The sequence below is a fragment of the Epinephelus fuscoguttatus genome, linkage group LG5 (assembly GCF_011397635.1).
Source record: "Epinephelus fuscoguttatus linkage group LG5, E.fuscoguttatus.final_Chr_v1".
Taxonomy (NCBI): Eukaryota; Metazoa; Chordata; class Actinopteri; order Perciformes; family Serranidae; genus Epinephelus; species Epinephelus fuscoguttatus.
In genome coordinates, this window is record NC_064756.1 from 17950214 (window position 1) to 17969820 (window position 19607).

The 19607-nt window shown below is 41.6% G+C and overlaps 1 protein-coding gene across 4 annotated transcripts in view; it reads left to right on the forward strand.

The window, feature by feature from the left end:
• The window catches only part of gria4a (glutamate receptor, ionotropic, AMPA 4a), a 157978-nt gene that overhangs the window by 115763 nt on the left and 22608 nt on the right, over positions 1–19607 (forward strand). For all 4 annotated transcript variants that reach the window (XM_049575650.1, XM_049575646.1, XM_049575647.1 and 1 more), the window contains exon 14: positions 14566–14764. In XM_049575650.1, the coding sequence (XP_049431607.1) occupies positions 14566–14764 (199 nt within the window). The remainder of the gene's footprint in view (positions 1–14565; positions 14765–19607) is intronic.

Consider the following 19607-nt stretch of genomic DNA (forward strand, 5'->3'; position numbering starts at 1 on the left):
TTATGCAAGAAGAGGCAGAGAGCTATAAAGACGTAATGGTTTAAGAGGGAAATTAACTTGTTCATTAGATTCGTTGATGAAGCAATGATATAAGCCTGAAGACCAGGCTTTCTGCCATAAACCCATTTGACAGATGAGCCTTCACTTTGACATTGGCTCTGCAGAGACACTAGATCACGTCCTTATAAAAGGAGACGTGTCATGCACATCATCATGTCATATCATTTTTTTATCCCCTAGGTACATTTCCTTAATGTCCCGTTCTCTTGTTCACCTTTACAGGCAGACAAAGTCATAACGCTGACAGCAGAAATGTGCTTCAGCTATAACAAAGACAAATATATTATCATATAACAAAATGTTTTCCTGCGTGCAACTTTCCTCCGAACAGAAATATCCAATATTTAACGTTTACTTTTATAACGACATTAAAGATAGAGCATGACACTTTCACTTATTCACACTCAGTTTATCTGCTCCTCTACGAGTTGCATAATAATGTCTGCAAACAACACACTTAGCAAATCACTCATAAAGGAGAATACATAATAGAATTGGAAAACATTTTTATGCCTCCGTGCTGGCACCAGCCGTGGCCACAGGCATTAAGGTTTTGAGTTGCTCATCCATTCCATCCTTGTGAGCACAATATCTCAGGAACGCCTCAAGGGACTTTCATCAAATTTGGCACAAATGTCCACCTGGACTCAATAATGAACTGATTAGAATTTGGTGGTCAAAGTTCAAGGTCACTGTGACTTCACAAGACACATTTTTGCTCATAACTTGAGAATTAATGCACTAATTATGAGAAAGTTCCAAAAAAAAAGGTCTAATAGGATAAATTAATGAAGTGATGACATTATGTATCCAAAAGGTCAAAGTTCAGCTTGTGACATTTTAATCTTCTGCAAAAATTATCTGGCCATTATTCAATGTCAAAACTCAGGAGCAGAAGATGAGACATTTGGGCAGATACTGCAGTGACACTAATCTTGGGCGTCCATCTTAAAACTGTGGTGACTGTATAGATCTTCTGTGTTGCTGGGTTGAAGATGTGTGTGAAACATCAATGTTGTAGAATATGTAGCTTCTTAGCAGCAACATCCCTATTTCAATCAGGAGAGACTCGTTCTGAAAGAAAAGAATATTTACATGTGCACATGTAAGTACTGGGCGATTAGACCCCATTGTGATGTCATATATTCCAGGAAGGTGGTTAAGACGTAGTAGATTAGGGAACCCCCCCACGGTGGGGTGTAGATGCTGTTGGTGGTGATGAGATGAGATGAGGAGGGAGCTGAGGATCTGGATGTGAAGAGGAGTGGGCTTTTGATGAGCTCATCCTGAGCTTTGGATAAAGTGACTGGAGGTGAACGGGGTGGAGGAGGGCGCAATGATTCCACCTAAAATGACAGCTGACAGGAGCAGAGAGGAGAACAAATTTAAAGTTTGGCAGCAGCAACATGCATGGCTGAAGATCGTGGCAAAGTTTGATAGGCCAACAAGGAGAGGGAACACCCATAGTCAGCTGATTAGCAGTGGGAGTGGGATAGAGAGAGGATTGCTGAGCTTCATTAAAAGCATTGTGTATTGTCATGGCTACAGTCTGGACAGACATGGATGTAAACTGCAACTTGACTGGCTGGCAAAAGCATAGGGCCAGACAATATGGCAAAAATATTACCACAATATTTTTTTCCACATCAATCAATGTCAGTATTTATCACAATTTATGATATGATAATGCTGCCAGTTTGAAGAGTATCTTGATAATGACTAAAGCTTGAAGAAACCAGAGTGTTCATTAGTTAAACTTTATAATGTAGTTTATTTAACATATGAAATAGAATGACATTTAACCGTGCAAACATAGTTGGGTTTTGTGATTACATTTAACTTTCCAACATGCTTTATCTGCCTTAACAAAACATTGCAGCATAACATATTAAATGGTATGTGGTGTGGTCACGAGGATAGTATACCTTCAGTTGATGAAGCTGGCAGTCATCTAAAATTCATAGAACTTAGGTTATATCCGTAACTAGCACTGACCGATGGCATGTGTAATCTGTGCTCCGTTGCTATTGTGATACCCAAACCATATCCATGTAATTGACCTGGTGGTAGCTTTTTTGTCGATGTGCTCAGCTTTGGAGGAAAACATGCTTCACTTTCAGCACTTGAGCATAACAAGCTCTGTGGCTGTGTAAAATAAATCGAGTGTGGATTTAAAGGAGGAAGCAAATTAGTCTGGGCACAATGGTTTTGTTCTGCTTGTTCAACAGGTATTTGATAGATAGATCACTGGTTCCCAGCGGGTGGGTTGTGGTCCAAAAGTGGTTCATAGGTCCATTCTGAATGGACCCTAAATGACTCAAAAATGTGTCAAGTTTCTAAAAAAAACACTTTATTTTGAAGTGCAGTGAAATTCCAGCACAGAGCTTTTAATTTGAAGTGCTATTATCTGCTGTAGATTGACTGACTTACACACAGCTACTTTACAGAGACAGCTAACTAGCTCAATGAAACGGCCATAGGCGAGTATGACACTAAATATATTAAACTGTGCGGACGTAAAACCAGGGAGAAATCTGGACCCTGTGGCTGGATCATTTGGGAAACACTGATATGGATCACACTGTCCTTTTGTTGCAGGACATGGATATGGATAATGAACATTGTCGTCAGTGACTCCATATAATATATCCAAAAGTTTGTTTCATTGCCTCCACTATGGGCTCCTCTGAGAGGTTACACTGCTGTCCACTGTGTGTGGAGCATGACTCCGCCCTCCAGCAAACAGGCAGTAGCACAGAGAGCAGAGAAGAGAGGCAGCAGACCAACTGGTTGTTGTCACATTTATTTCTGATGTGTTATCTAGCTATATCAAGTAAAGATGTCCAAAGTTTATCGTTCTAGACATGCATTTTATCGCGATCCCCTATCAAGATTGTTATATCATCCAGCCCTTTAGAGGCATACAACTGCAAGTTAGTAATTCTAGTTTGCTATTGTCTCTCAGCTAGAGTTTCATAATTAGATCAAGTCCACAGGATCTCAGTTACAAAGAATTACACCCTTCCATGTTGTGTGTTGACTTAAGCCAATAATGCAGGAGTAATTTTACACAGAAATCTGGGCAATTGGAGCTTTGCTTTGTGCATGCATCAGTGATCAGGTAAGGTAGAAATGGTCCACCCTTCCACTTGTATCGTCTCCAGGTAGTCAGCAGGCACCACAGCACTGAGGCTGACATTTACTGTGGAGCTGGGAATAAAGGGAAGGAGGCGCAGGAAGAAATTATTTTACAGACTGTTTTTTCTGAGAGTGTGTGTGTGTGTGTGTGTGTGTGTGCTTTGCAGTCTGCCTGGTTGGCTATTTACGGTGTATGTGTATTTGTTAAGTAAAATCTCTTATTTCTTGTGTTACGTGTTGTCTTACAACCTTTATGAGTATCTGTCTGCCAACTGCTCTCCATGTGTTAGATACTGGTTGTTTGACTTTATGTACTGAGCGTGTGTGTGCGAGACTGTGTGGGTTGTGTATTGTGTTTTGAGCTGCCATAGCAGTCCATTGGTATTCAGTGTGGGTCCCTCTCTCTCTGCTGCAGTCATCTCTGCAGTCTGGGAGACACAGTATAACACACACTCCTATTCAACTCTCCCACTTTCGCTCTCGTCTTTCTTGATCTATTTATCATTTTTTCCCGTTTTCCTTGCTTTCTCACAGCCTCCATCGTCTTTGTTTTGCTCTCTCCCTTCGTGCCTCTTCCTGCTGCTTTGTTGTCTAATAATTACCTAAGTTAATTGACATTTTCACAGCTAGTAATTTCAGCACATGTGCGATGGCATGTCTGCATGCTCATGACAGAAAACGCTTCTCCTTGAGACACACACATGCTCTGTCTCTTGACTTCTGTTCCCTTCACCTTTCCGATCAAGCACAAGGGAACTGCTGGCTGCAGATGTGAACGCATTCACACGCGCTAACACGCCTCGTCGGAGTGACCTTGAGATGGCATTTGCACCACGCACACCTGTCATCTTTCAGCTCGGGCTTTTGGGTTCATAACACCGGTGATTGGCTTGGTCACCTCACGCGGGGTGGCAACAAAGTGATGGACAGTTAGTTGATAGGACTGGAATTCTTAAAAAGTGGAAATAAATAAATGACAGAAAAAAAGTGACAGGTTGTACATTGAGGAAGACCAAAAGCAAATGCAGGAGAGGGAGAGAGGGGTAAACTGATCACCAGTGAACATCTCAGAGGGATTGGATCTGTCTCCGTCAATAAACATCTGAAATTACAGCTCTCTTCTGTGTGTGTGGGGGTGCATGTGTGTCTGCTGCTGGGTGAGGGCACTTATGTACTTCTGGCTCTGTGTGTGTGTGTGTGTGTGTGTGTGTGTGTGTGTGTGTGTGTGTGTGTGTGTGTTTGTGAGTGTCATGTGTAAGTATTGAGCAAACGGCCGTGGGTGTGTTGAATTGTTAATGATAGCAACAGATCCAGCTAATGGTTCGACTAACTAACTACAGTGGAGCGCTGAGGCTTACTGACTAATTAATGATCTCAAGGTCACTGATTAGATCCCAGTCACACTACCTGACTGTGTTTATGAATTTCACCAGTAATAGTTTATAAATCTTATGAATAATCTTGGCTCTGGGTGTCTCATATCTTTTTGGTTTCACTGATATGATCTGTGTTATTATTTCCTTTTTTATCTTGCCTTCATTATCTGGCTGCTGCACCTAATCTTTAATCTATTAATCAGATTTTCTTTCATGTGTGTCTCTTTGACTTTACGGCCTTTATTCTGCCTCCATCTACTCTACTTTGTAGTGTTTCTGCCTATTTCAGTCACTCAGTCAATTCACTTCATTTCACACCTGTAGTCCATGTAAAACATCATACGGGGCACAATTTGAGCCCATTTAAGACCTGATTTTTGAGCCGCATGACTCATTAGACCAAGTCTTAGCTTTGTTAGGCATTGTGTGCCATGGAGTGTACATGAGGGAGTTCAGATGAATTTTTGACATGTTAGAAACTTTGGTTGGCTGTCATCAGGCAACTCATGGCAGGAAAGCCATGGACCAAGAGAGAAAAGGAATCAAAACTGTGATTGACACATCTTTGCACAAATGGACTTTTAAGCTCTTTTGGGGACCTTTGTCTCTACATTAATGTGAACCATACCTCCGCTAGCAAACAGACTTCAGCCGCGGAGCTTTCAAACAGATCTTATTGATAAATGTCAATAGCCACAGCAGTCTGCAGGAGCTGATGGACCATTTCATTGTCTACTTTATACTTACAGTGTGAGCACTCAGCTTGTGGATTGACGATCAGACTGCACAGTGTGAGCTAGAGGTGGGGGAAAGTATTAGGTCTCAGATGCATCACAGTGTGGACAAGGGCAACACTGGCGGTTCTAGCGTATTTGGTGCCCTAAGTGAGCTTCCCCAATTATTGCCAAAATGCGAATAAACAATCTGTGCATGTGTTATAATAATCATATGAATCAATAATCAATCAAAAAAGTACAAATTAACTTGTTCAGAAGAATAAATATTAAAACAATAGCACTAGCGATGCACTGATTTTGAAATTCTGTGCTGATACTGACACCAGTGTTGAAAGTAACAATTTGGGCAATAGCTGATAGCAATGTTTTTATGTTTCTTTTGTTTTTTTTATTTGTTGATATTTTTTCTTCTTCTGTGCCAGTGAAAAACAGAAAACTATACTATAAAAAAATAATTAAACTGTTTTAAAGTCATTCAGCCCTTTGTTAAATTACCTTTGAATGAGCACATATTCATTAATACACATTTATGAAACAACCTTTAACATAACCTTCTTTCACACAAAAAAATGCCTTTTTACTTTCATTTCATTTTCATTTTCCATTTATTTATACAGGAGAGTATAATATGCCGTAATTCCCTCTCTAATTTCTATTTTATATTGCTGTGAAAACATCAACAAAGTGTGTTACAAAGTTTCTCTCCAAAAGCTACTTTTTACAAGATTACACTAAACACATCATGAAAACGTAATGCCCAATACTAGGCGCACGCCAACAGACTGTGAGGGAACTGCCCATTGGTCCGACATCCCATTGTTCCGACCATATTAAACCCATTGTTCCGAAGTCCCGTTGTTCCGAAATCATCATGATGCCCTGTGGTTAAGGTCTGGTTAGGTTTAGGCACAAAAACCACTTGGTTAGGGTCAGGAAAAGATCATGGTGTGGGTTAAAATGAAAAAGAAAGTGACAAACACATAAGCCGTGAGCCTGCTCCGCCTCAAGCCTTTCCCAGCTGACCCAGAGCCGGTCACGGCGTACCGTCAAGGCAGAAATACGCCCATCGGGAGCCGTTCAGCACCGCAGAGAGCTCCCCACACAACCCGGACCCCAGAGTTAATAACAGGAGGTTATGGTGTTTCACTCTCTTCTCTCTGTGACACTTGTATCTCGACCAGTAGCCTACTTTTGTTGCGTTGCTGATCCTCTATGGTACACAAATACAGTATAGCCTAGTATAATCACATATCGGAACAACGGGACGTTGGACTAATGGGATGTCGGACCAATGGGCTGTCGGACCAATGGCATGGGCCCGACTGTGATGACACACTAAAACTTTTTTTGTTTTTGTCACAGGTGCAATTTTGGTGCCCCCCACGGGATGGTGCCCTAGGTGGCCACCTATATCGCCTATGGCAAGAACCGCCACTGAAGGGCAATTTGGCATTGTTTCACAAATGTTAATAATTGATTATCTATTTATCTCATTAAGTAATGCATTTAATTTTTTAAATATAAAGGCTGCAAACAACTATAATTTAACAGTATGTGACTTGCAAACTACTTCTGGTGAAATAATTCAGTCTGTAAACACTGGACACTACGCCGGCAAAAATGTCCCACAGTGGTTACCATGAGCAACCATAGATGGACACAATCTGACTGCTTTAAAAGCTCAGGTATGGGAGCGTTTTAGCTGTAAGGTTGAATGGAAAATGGACATGGACAAAAGCCACATTGCATGCAAGTAAATTCATCTGTTTAATTATGCATCACTATGAATACAGCACGCTATGTTTTAAAAGTATCAAGTAGACATGTAGTGAGAAAAAAAATCATGTATAGAACAGTGGCGGCTGCTGGTCTTTCAAACCTGGGAAGCTCACTTTAAGTTTACATTATAAAATTTGTCATAATGTAGTGAGGCAGTAACTTATAAAAGGAACATTTAATTGAAGCCGTTTTTCAACCACACTCATGCCATAGAACCACAGCAAAACACACCTCAGAGATTTCCAGATGGGTTTAACAGTGAAAATGAGCTATATGGCTTTTGGAAATAAGGAACTCTTTCAGAAGACTCCACTCGCAGATATCCGCAAGGGGCTGAGCTCGATACGCGACGGTGGCAGTGTGTATTTCCAAAGCGCTGTCAATCACAAAGGGGTTCAGCCTTTTAGACAATTCCTCCAATCATCATGCATACACCAAGCGTCCTCTCCCGCCTACAGCTCCATTAGGTCCCAGGGAAGCTGAGCCTCCCTGGAAGTGACGATTTTGTCGCATTTATCCCGTGACCATCTCGCTTTGCTGCATGAAAAAAACCTGCTCAGCGCTGTCTCATAGGAATGCTTGGAGGCTCCGTGTCCGCTGACGTGAGAATGTATGACAGGGAGGTTGCATTTGAAAACTGGTGATAAACAGCTGACGTTTGAACATCACAGTCATGATGTTAAACGCATCCTAGCGCACATTTAATGCAATGTAAATTCTTATTTTAATGTAAATTCAATAGTACATATTTGACCATTTCTTCTATGAATTCGAATCTAATTGTGAGATACCTGGAGACTCCTACCCCTAGTGTGAGCACATAAATCCTGAGCTTTGGCTTTACACTGTGGAGAATTTACTCATACAGTGGGAACTGAAATTAAACAGCAACATTTCTAAAACGGGCTCAAATCTAGAGAAAGACAAAAGACAAGAAGAAGAAAGCATGTCTGTCTGTGTTTCTATCTGCATTTGTCTTTGTGTCCTTTATTATGTACTAATTAAACATTCATGCTTCGTATTCCCAAAACATCAGATCACACTAATAACTGTCAGACCCAACATTTGTTAACATGTCTGTCACCATCACTCGATAAAACATGTCTTGTTCGCACCCCAATTGGATCGCAGCAAAAAGTGTTGCATTTCCCCTGTCGGCATGTCTTAACGAACTGAGTTTTTAACAAGCTCACGATTTGCATAATCAAATGAAATACATGTCACCCATGATGTCTCGTGTCTCCAAAGTTTAGAGTTTGTGAATTTTATTAGAAAAGTTTTCTTGGATCAAGAGGCCCCCCCCCCCCCCCCAAAAAGACAAAAAAGCCTTTTTTGTAAACTTTTATAATTTGTTGTTGTCTGTGCCTGCGTGTCTGCTTGAGTTTGTGTGTGTGTGTGTGTGTGTGTGTGTGTGTGTGAATGTGTCAGCACCAATCTACCTGAGTACTTTAATGCGTTTGTGCATAGGCACAGGTTTCTGTGTGTGTGTTTGAGTGTGTTTGTGTGCTCTTGTTATGGCAATTACATTAACAGGTTTTCCTTCCCAGATGATTGTGATTACTGTTGTACGCGTAAGCAGCCAAACAGCATAATCTGAGGAAATAAGTTGATGATTGAACTACGGAGAAACATCTTTGTCATCCATTAGTCCTCATAAGAGGGAAAACAAAAGCACACATGCACGTCTCTTCTGTAAGGTGGGCAAAATTCAGACGCAACGGATGAAAGGAAACTGTATTGCTCAGATCTGTGTGTGTATATATGTGTGTGTGTGTGTGTGTGTGTGTGTGTGTGTGATAGAGAGAGAGAGAGGCATGCCATTAATCTTTCACACAGAGGATTGGGGAGGCAATCTGTTGGCTATCATAGATGATACATGACCCGCCATAGAATGATTCGCCTGTTGCATACCAACTCACATGACACAACTACACACGCTGGCAACACTCATTCTCGCTGCCACACTCACACTGACGTGTCACATAAAGAATAAAGAAGGTCACTCCCAAAGCTAACCCACGTACATCGAAACGCACTCATAACAGGCATAAAATATACGTGCGCATACTGTATGAACACGTGCATGCATACTCTCACACACAGTCTCATTTGATTCGAGCATGCTCCATCAACCTCCAAAAGGTAAACATGTTCCCCAAATTCGCTTCAAGGCCAAACACACTCTTTTTTAATTCACCCACACAAATAAATCAAGTACAACACATCTAGGAAGAGACGTGCTGTTAATCATGTTGTCCTCAAGCGAACCGTTTTCCTTTCCTCTGTAGGGTGGTTGTCTTTTAAGCCCTCTGAGATTCAGGACCATTTTAGATGTCTAAGATCACAAACTCCTATCACAACGTGGCCTCCCTTAATGATGTGATGTGGCGACTCTAGTGGCTTTGTTCATACTGTGATGTAATCCATAAGCATCAGCTTTTGCTCTGAAACCTTACCTGAACTCAAGTAGATAAGATGGAAGGATGGAAGGAGGGTGTCGAGGGTGATTTGTTTTCTATCTACTGTGTGAGTGTTATCATGTCACTATCCAAAATAAATGAGATATTAAAAAAATGCATGTAGGGCTGCCCCCGACTATGAATTTCCCTAGTCAACCAGTAGTCGCCATTTAGGGCCATTAGTTGACTAATAGCCTGCATGTTTACGACATTAATGTAAATATTAAAGTATATATTTTGGGCGGGGCAACACAATGGTTTGAGTTGAAGGTGTGAGAAAGAATAGTATCAGTAACATTGTTAACACTGTGCTGCATTACAGAGAAATACTAAACCGTACTAATGAACCTTCATTAATATAGGCCTATATTTTATCTACAAGTGCACGTCACACACTGAGCGAGCCGCCTGTTAATGACGCTGTCGGCAAAGCAGTAATGGTTGTGTTAAGTGGCTAATGGGCATGTAGCTACTGACATGTTTCAGATGATACGTCATGTTTGTGTTTGGCAGAGATGTACAATGCCATCATTTGTCCTTGTGAGTGTGTTGAAATGACTACATACAGCTGGATAAATAGCTTGGTGTTAATGAATGTATTTCTCAATTTGAGATGAAAATGCTTATGTCAGGAAGGAGCACTTCAATCAGCTGATGGACAACTTAACAGACAGTGTCTGCATGCACTGAAAAATTCTGAATCTTAACAGGTTTCAGGTGTCGGACTAGTCGGGTAGTATTTAACAGGTCTCAACATTGTGGTTTGATTTATGTAAACACTTCACCACTTGTTCTCTGTTTTAGGGTTTAGTTTAAGTGTTTATGTTCACACACACATACACACACACACACACACACACACACACACACAAAACTACTTGTAGCTTTGTGTTGCTGTAACCAAACTCCGGTCCAAAATCTGACTTCTCTCTGCCAACTCAAAATCAGAGGCACTAAATAAGTTGATTTTCACAGCTGAACAGTTGGCTGTTTGTAATGTGCTTTGCCACTACAGTGTCTGTCCTCTTCCGGCATCAGTCCAAAGCCTTAAAAAAAATACTGTTTAGATTCTTGCTGTATTTGTGTGGGCGTCCTCCAGGAGCCAAACTTCCCTCCCACATCATAACTCTTGCAATTTAGGAAGTAGGAATCCTAGAAACCTTACTTTAAAAAAAGGAAAGAAAAAGTACTGATTGCTTTGCAGGCTAGTTCGCTACATAGCTGCCAAGCTGCAGCACATTAGACAGCTTATAGACGTACCTGCACCTCCTTTAGGTTCCAGTTAGATGCTGGTGTTGTCCTTACTAGACCTTTAAATCTCAGCCCAGACTCGACTGGGTGCAGCCCAAACCTGGCTAGTTGGGCCAGGCCCAATTGGGTCCATAATTCCTCAACAATTCCCCAGGCTTGAATCTGGGTTCTCACCATTTTTCTGATGTTAGTCCATTCTATTTAAATTCGAAGTAACAAATTGTGAAGTTTCGCTGTCACTGCACTTGGTGCTCTGCTGCTCTGGCCCCAGCGTACACTTGCTGCTCCAAGAGTGTGGTGCTCTGAACCAAACAGTTCATTCCAGCAGTGCCCAGAATTGATGAACATTAAGAACTGACTGTTTGCTCAGAGTAATACCTCATATGACAAATGACTGTTAATGCACTGCAAAGATTCAGTTAACTCTAGCTTGTAATCTTTTAATATTAAAAATATTTATCCTACCATGGCAATTTTTTTTAACTGGGCTTAGGCTCAAATGTGCTGCAGTGGTTTGGGCTTGGACAGAAACTATGCAGGTTCATGTAGGGTCAGGCCTGATTTCTTCAGGGCCAGATCGAAGCTCTAGTCCTTGCTCTTCAATATCACTAACAGCATGCTGTCCACTTATGACTTGTAGACACCAGCTGAGACAAAAAGGAACACTTCTGATAGAGTTTTTCCCCAATGACTTCTTCCTTCCGTTTTATAATAGGAAACTACAAAAAGTGATGAGTAAATGTGATTTCAGTTTTACTTTAAATGTGATTTCTTACATCTCAGCCACTTGCGACACCCTCAAAATCTAATATACACAAATCAATAAATGTCCCAGCTCTCAGGCTTGACAGGTTCATGAGATAGAAGCAGTGTTTCACCACATTTCGGTGATAATATAATTGTAATAAAAACACTAGGCACAGTAGAGAGCTGCACAATAACAACAACACAACCTTCTCTCCATCTCTTTATCTGTCGTCCTCTTCCTGTCTGCAGTCTTGTCGCCCTCCTCTTGCTGTTAACGCCCCCTCTCTTTCTGTTTGGATGTCTGCTCAGATCACAGTCACTCCATCAGGTCAGATTAAAATGCTGTCACAGATATTTACCAGCTAACCAATCAGATCACACCCCCCTGCTGGCCTCTGTAGGACACCCTGTAGAATCTATTAAAATGAGTTTATAAATACGCATCGTTCATGTTTCTGAATCCCTCTTGTCCACTGCTTTTGAAAGTCAACCTTTTCAGTCCAGAACTGTCTGTATCTTTGCATCTTGAAGTCTTCCTTGGACTCCTAATAAGTATAAACCAAAATGTAACAGCTCTGTCTCTCAGGAGGATCTATCGCAGTATACGCCAGGTTCATTAATTCAGGTAAACAGATCAATGCCTCAAGGACATATGCTATCAATTCATATTCGTGTGTGTGTGTGTGTGTGCATGTGTGTGTGTGTGTGCTTGCGCCCGCAGATTAAGAGGTGTGCTGGCTTTCAAACAGCAGCAGAATGCGAAGTTGCTTCAAAAGGTGACAATTTATGCCGAGTCAGGCGTCACTGCACCTCTCAGCTCTCTCGCTCCTCTTTTCTCTCTCCAGCGTGCACTCCTTAAAACCCAGCCCACACTAAAAATAACTCATATATCACAGGTTGTACATCACAGTGGTGAAGTCATCAAACAGCTGCCTGTCCGAAATTTTGGGCCTTATTTTGTGATTGTATGTACTGTAAGAGGATATAGATGACACCCATATTTTGTTAAAGTGCTTTGATCAATATTTTTATCTCAACAATGAAATGGCTATGTCCAATGTGAAAGGAGTCATTTGCAGAGACAAACCCACAGATAATTATTACTCCATTCTGCTGTTTACCTTACCTCTTGTGTTGGATTCCTTCAGCTTATTGACCCTTTGCTAATTCCTGCCTCAGGACGCAGACTGGACAATCATAATGTAGCATCGGGCCAGTTCAGACCAGGGTCTGATAACAACACAGCTGTGCTCCATTGACTGTAATGCAGTCATTTCAGATTTCCTTCATCTTCAGGCTGGTTTTGTGGATTTGGAGCTAAATGTTGTGCCTGGGGCACGTCGTGTATTAATGATACTCGTTACCTGGAGAGGTTGGAAAAAGATATACGTTTCTTCCCTGTTCCAAAACCAAAATCAGACCCTGAAAAGTGTAGGGTTAGCTAGCTAGCTACTGAAGATATAGCCTACTGAATGTATACACATGCTGCTTTTGCTTTTCAGTGATTATAACACTAAACAAAGACTGACCCTGCTGTACAGGAACCAGTGAAGGGAAACAGGGAAACTTTGCTGATATTGAACCAGCTCTGTGTCATCGCAGTGTGTGCAGATGAATGTTGTTTGACTTTCCCTGGAGATCCCTGCCCGTCTGGCGGCGGAGGTCCAGTTGCTGGCAGCGGCACTGTGGCGAAGCCAAACACTGTTCATCTGCACACACTGCAATGCCACACAGCTGGTTCAACATCAGCAAAGTTTCTCGTAAACCCATGAGGGTTGGGCACATGTAAGTGTGCATGACACAAATAACAAATCAGTCAATCAAGCGATCAATCATTCAATGATATAATTGTTGGATGTCTAAAGAAGCAACTGTTAGGTACATCGACTTGGTGGTGATAATGTGTTAGTATTGTGTTCATAGCTTGTTTCTGTTGCCCCCAAGAGACCAAAAAACCTGTTATTGCATTACTTTGGAAAATAAATTAGATTGAATTAAACGTCTGTCAATTTACCCAATAGAGAAATTTTGAAATTGTTGTCATCACAGACTTTTCTATAAGTGTATGTCTGGTGATTCAAATAGACTCTTTTTGAAATCGGTGATTTACTGAGGAATGCGGATACGTTGGATGTATTCATATTCGCTGTGAATGTTTCCTTGAGCTACACATTTTTTTTTAAAGCATAGATTAGGTTAGACCTGAAAGGAAATGCTACAAAACACATCCCTTTTCATTCTTTGTGAATGTGATGGCTCTTCTAGTTTTTTTTAAACTTAAAAGAAAACTGAGGCTCTGTTGGAGTATGTTTTGCCTAATACCCCATCCACTTTCTTTCTCACTGTTTCTAAAGCGCGGCTATTTTATGTGGCTGTGTGCGCCCATTAGAACTTCAAGGTCTTTTTATTGACTGCAGCGCGTGAAAGAAAACTTAACATTTTGCTACCTTTTCCCATCTCTCTCTCCTTTCTCTAATGTGCTCACTCTCTCTTGCTCTCTACCCCTTTACTCAGTGAAAACAAGTTTGAGCAAACAAAATGGATTGCCACTTACTTTGATGCTCCAGCTAACAATTGGTAGATAAAGAGAGTAAACATGGAGAAAGAGAAAAGAGAGAATGAGGATGAGAGAGATGGAAGAGTGCCCAGATTACAATCTGTTTCATGTAGCCTTTGTTATTGTTAGTGCTGAATTGGTTGGAGGGTTGAAAGACAATTATTTTGGCGGTACTGTCATTTTCACAGTCATGCACACAGTGGTGTTGACAATGCTTTGTGAAACTACAGCGTGTTGTGTTGAATATCTGTGACTCTGGAACTAACCTTAATTATGTTTCCTTGTCTGTTTTTCCCTCTGTTTTCTTTTATATTCTTCTCATCCCTCTAATTTTCTTTCTTCCTTCATCAACCTCTCCTCATTCTGCAAATTTCTCATTTACATTTTTTTTTTTTTTTAACTTTTTCACTCCCCTCTTCCTTGTTTCCTCCCTACCTCGCCTCTGTCTGTTTTCTCTCCAGGTCCCTGTCTGGACGTATTGTTGGAGGTGTGTGGTGGTTCTTCACCCTTATCATCATCTCCTCTTACACAGCCAACCTGGCTGCTTTCCTCACTGTGGAGAGGATGGTCTCGCCCATAGAGAGTGCAGAGGACTTGGCCAAACAGACAGAGATAGCCTATGGGACACTGGACTCCGGCTCTACCAAGGAGTTCTTCAGGGTATTGACTCTATACACTCTGTTCATTCACTTGACTCCATCAGAGATGTCAGGCTTTTATCATGTTAAATGAAGTTAATTTGCTACTGAGCTGAAAAGCCAGAAGTCTCAAATGACCTGCTGGTCTTTTTGTCAATAGTTCAGTCAGGAATATTTTAGTCAAAGAAAACTTTATTTCCATTTGCAGTATTATATTTTGCGGTATGGCTCTGTTCTGGGGCCTCTCTGCCTTTCCTCGGGCCTATGCAGAAAGCCTCTTCCACACACCTATGTGGAAAGCCTAAGGGCTCGTTTATGCTCCCTTTATGTACGAAAATGTATACGTCCGTTTCAAACGATGTTACCATCACTGCCCACATACTTCCATGCGCCCTTTACGTTGGCATGGATGTTAACCAATATATCCACCAGGGGGCAGCCCAGCGTCAAAAGTTTATGACAACAACAAACTCAAAAACAAACATGGCGACTGTGGAGGAGATATTGATAATGTACCTCTTGCATAAAAGACAAAAACAGAGGCAGCGTTGTAGGAGGCGGTGGTCGCTGAGGCCGTTAAATACATCGCAACTGGAGGACGGAGAATTCTTTTCTCTAGTACTGCCGTCTGCCGATGAGAGAAATTGAACTGTTATTTTTCTTCATGTCTCACTAGAGCTACGTATCGGGTAGTGACAGCAACACTGCCCCCACGGTTCCCGGTGGTACTGCTCCGTTTGGCCTGTATCCGTAAGCTTTATGGAAACATGCAGAAATACGGACGAAATGAATGCGGAGCATGGACAGAAGGCTCCGTCCGTATCCGGATCCGTATTTAACGTTGAGCATCAATGAGCCCTAAGGTGGAGAGAGCAAACCTCCCAGCCCTTCCATGGGCTTACTTTGAAAGCCTAAGGCAGGGAGAGCAGCAGCAAAGACCCCCCGGGAACAGAACAGAGCAGCATCAATAACAAACAGAAATGACTCAGAAACAGCATGAAAAGGAGGAGCTGGGGTGGAGGTGGATTGCAAAGCGGCTTGCAGAGGAAGCAACAAGAGTAGGCAGGCCAGAGCAGTTTAAATAGGGCGCTCTGAATGAGATTTGCCAATTGGTTGCATAGAAAGGAATGATGTGATCTATCAGCTGACTCCCTTCCATCAGTCAGCTGCTCCATCAGTTGATTGGCTGTTTGAGATCAGCTGATGTAGCTGGGATGTGAGCAGAGCTTGACATTGTGTCCTGCCTGAACTAATGCTGTGCTCAGTGTATCAAAAACCCAAAAACTACTGCACAACCAGCTGTATTCAGAATTGTATTTTAAATTCTAGTCAAAATCTCAACATTTCAAGGACACCATAGCATACATGTCTTATTTACAGAGAAATGTAAATGAAATAATAATCTAGATTACATTTACATTGTTACCAGAACAGCCAGAAAAACTTTAAACATACCCAGCCGAGTATCTGGCCACTAGGCCACCATTTTGTTTCTATCTAGCACATGTATATGAACCAATGACAGTATGTAAAGATAGACAACGCGTCTCTACTTTCTCCCACTGTACAAAAATCAAGCCAAAGCATTAGAGATACAGACGCTGCCCTCTTGGGCTGGAGATTGAAGGGGGCGATTTAAATGTTTTGGCTTTACTTCTGAGGAGCTGTCATGTTGTCCATCTTCATTACAGTTTATTATGTGAGCATACATAGATGCAACACACTTTTGTACCAATTGTACAATATGGTTCTTGCTGTTTCACTTACCAACAGTTGCTGACAGTGATGCGACAATGAACACTGAAATGGTGCAGCAAAAAGTAGGGAAGAAGAAGACTGCAAGCTAGCAAAAATTGATGTAAACAGTGCAGGTTTCAAACCCTAAAATTGTCTTTACGGCTGTTTTATGAGGAAAGAAGTGCATTCAGCACGTTTGTTAGGGCTCAAGGATACATATTGTGTTCCGGTGAGAAATGCTGATTGTACACATAGCATTGTGTGTTTGTAAGACAACTCCACAGGGCAGCTTTAAGAAATGGATGTCAGTTTTCATACTGCTTGCATTCTTTATTTCTTTCTAAATGGCCATTACACAAATGCGATGGTGCACCCCCATATGTCCCTTGGAGGTGAAGAACGCCATTCTGCTATGCTTTGCAGTATTCATCACCTCCACTCCATCCATTACTGCATTATTGCTCACTTGTGGTACAGTATAGAAACAGGAAGTGAACGCTGGGTGCAGCATGTCCTGTGGCAGTACAGGAGGTTAGGTAATGAAAGAGGATCACAGTTTTAAAAACAAGCAACACACTCTTAAAGTCACTTGTGAAATAAATTGACAGTCAGTAAGAGGAAGGAAATACGAGGGAGGTGATGTCTCATTTATTGAAGCCAGACAAAAGCCAAGCGGCAGAATTCTGCTCTAACTGTAGGTGGAGCAAGGACGACTGACTAATGACAGTGTAAAGCGATATACAATAGTCCAGGTAGGAGGAGAAGAATGAATGGATGACTTTCTCCTGATCTTGAACCCAGAGAGGCTTACATTTTGGAAGTGACGCTAAGCTGAAATGCCTGGCTTTTGCTTTTTGGCTTATTTGTTTTGTAAAACTTTGGCTATGGCTTCATCAGAGTTCACACTGAGGTTTTGGAGGAGAAGTAGAAGACAAAGGAACAGCGTCGGATCTTTTGATTAAAATTCAAACACAATCACAATGGAGCAATGTTTGTTTACCACAGCCTTGTTGAATCACTTCCCTACTGTGTCAAATAAAGCATTGATAATGATAATAATAATAATCAGTGAATAGTAGAGGTGGACTACATGGACAGCAGAGGTGGACAGAGCTGGAACTGAATATACTACAGAGAGTTGTCAATGTAAAATAGTGAGCAGGAAATTATAGCAGAGTGCAGTGAAGTGGCCCAGAGGAGACCTATAGTGACCTATTCACCCATGTGAATTGCAATTACATAAGTACTCATAAACACACACAAACACAGACACACACATACACACACTGCTGATGAAGACAGATTTTTTTTCTGCAGACATGGGCAAAACACCAGCGTCATCACATGTACAAAAACAAATCTGCTCTGTCACGTAGTCATGCTCTGTGGGAATGTTCAGAATTGTTTGTGTTACTCATGCATTGTGTGTTTGTGTTTGTGTGTGTGTGTGTGTGTGTGTGTGTGTGTGCGTGTGTGTGTATATATATATATATATATATATATATACCAATTTACAGTTATGTTCTGTAAAGACGTGTGCACTAGTGTGTGTATTTGGAGATGTAGAGGAGGGGGCGGAGGAGGGGGGGGGTTGTATCAGACAGTTTGTGCTTCTGTGAGCGGCTCTGGCATCATCAACATAACGAGCGGGCTGAAATCTGTGGAGGGTGAAAAAGCAATTTACTCTCCTACAGCTGAGGGGGATTCGCCACCACCATTAATTATCTGTGTGTGTATATATGTGTGTATTTTTGTGTCTGCATGAGCATGCATGTATGCATATTCAGCCACATATAAATGTGTGTATGTGAGGGTGTGTGCTGCTTCTCCTGTAGAGCAGATGTGTGTGTGTGTGTTATGTGTGTTTTTATATATATGTAAAAGTACTTACATTTAAAAGTATTTAAAAGTGTTTCTCTCCATAGTGTGGATGCCTGAAGGTGACTTGCAGCATCCATTTCCTCCTTCAGCCTTACTCATTGTTAAAGAATCTGGAAAGAGTCACACCGCATTGTCACACATCCATCCCTCCAAGGCCAGGCGCTGCTTTATACGTGCACAGTCATCATCATCACTGTCTCTCCCTCTCACAGTCTCACTCTCTGTGACACACACATACACACACACACTCAGAAAGATGCAAACGCACGCACACACACACACACACACACACACTGCACAAAAGCATCACACACATTTGCTGCCGCTAGACAGAGAAATCAGTGGATAGAAAAATGTGAAAAATAAGTGAAAGATGGATGGATGGATCAAACTTGATGAATGAGGATGATAGAAGGGCTGAAGGTGTGAAGAGGTGGATGGTGAGGAGGCTTTGTTGTAATCTGCGATGGTAGACAGGGTGAGAAATAAAAAGAGAAAGAGTGAAGAGAGGGAGAAAGGGTCCAATGGAGAGAAGAGGTGCCTGTTGGTCCTCATAGATGTGAGTGACATTATTATGGGATGGGATAGGTGTCCGTCACGCACTAGTAACACACTCACACACACATGTACACACCATCCCCCCTGGGCGTTGGTTTCGTTGGCTGAGGCCGGGGCTTGTCACTTGCAGAGCGACAGAATAACACTTAATCACCAGGAGAGGAAGAGAAGAAAGAAGCAGGACGCTTGTGGAGGGTGGCAGTTTGACTTCTCTGCTTGTTATTTTCACTCTTGAGTACACACAGTGCACACACATAAAAACACATAAATTCATACACGTGTGGACTTGTGCACAGACCTGCACACATACACGCACCTATGCATGGTTTATAAACACTATAATACATCTATTGCATCATACCAGACAGACCTCTCTAAAAAGCTCCTCTGACCAGACGAGTAGGCCACTATGTACGTCATATACTCATTTAAAGTAAGACTCATGTTTGACTTGTCAAGGGAGATGTAGTGTTACATTTTAAATGTGGTTATAAATGTCAAAATGTGCCAGAGGATCAAAATGGAAGATGGAAGACACAGATCTCCGTCACTACTGTAATTTTTATTCAAAGACTCTAATAGTGAAAATCAGCCTCAACAGTTTGCCTTACAAAAACTGGAGCATTGAATGAAATGCAGTGAAGACAGAGAAAATAATAATACACTTTGTGGTCCAATCTTGGTACTGT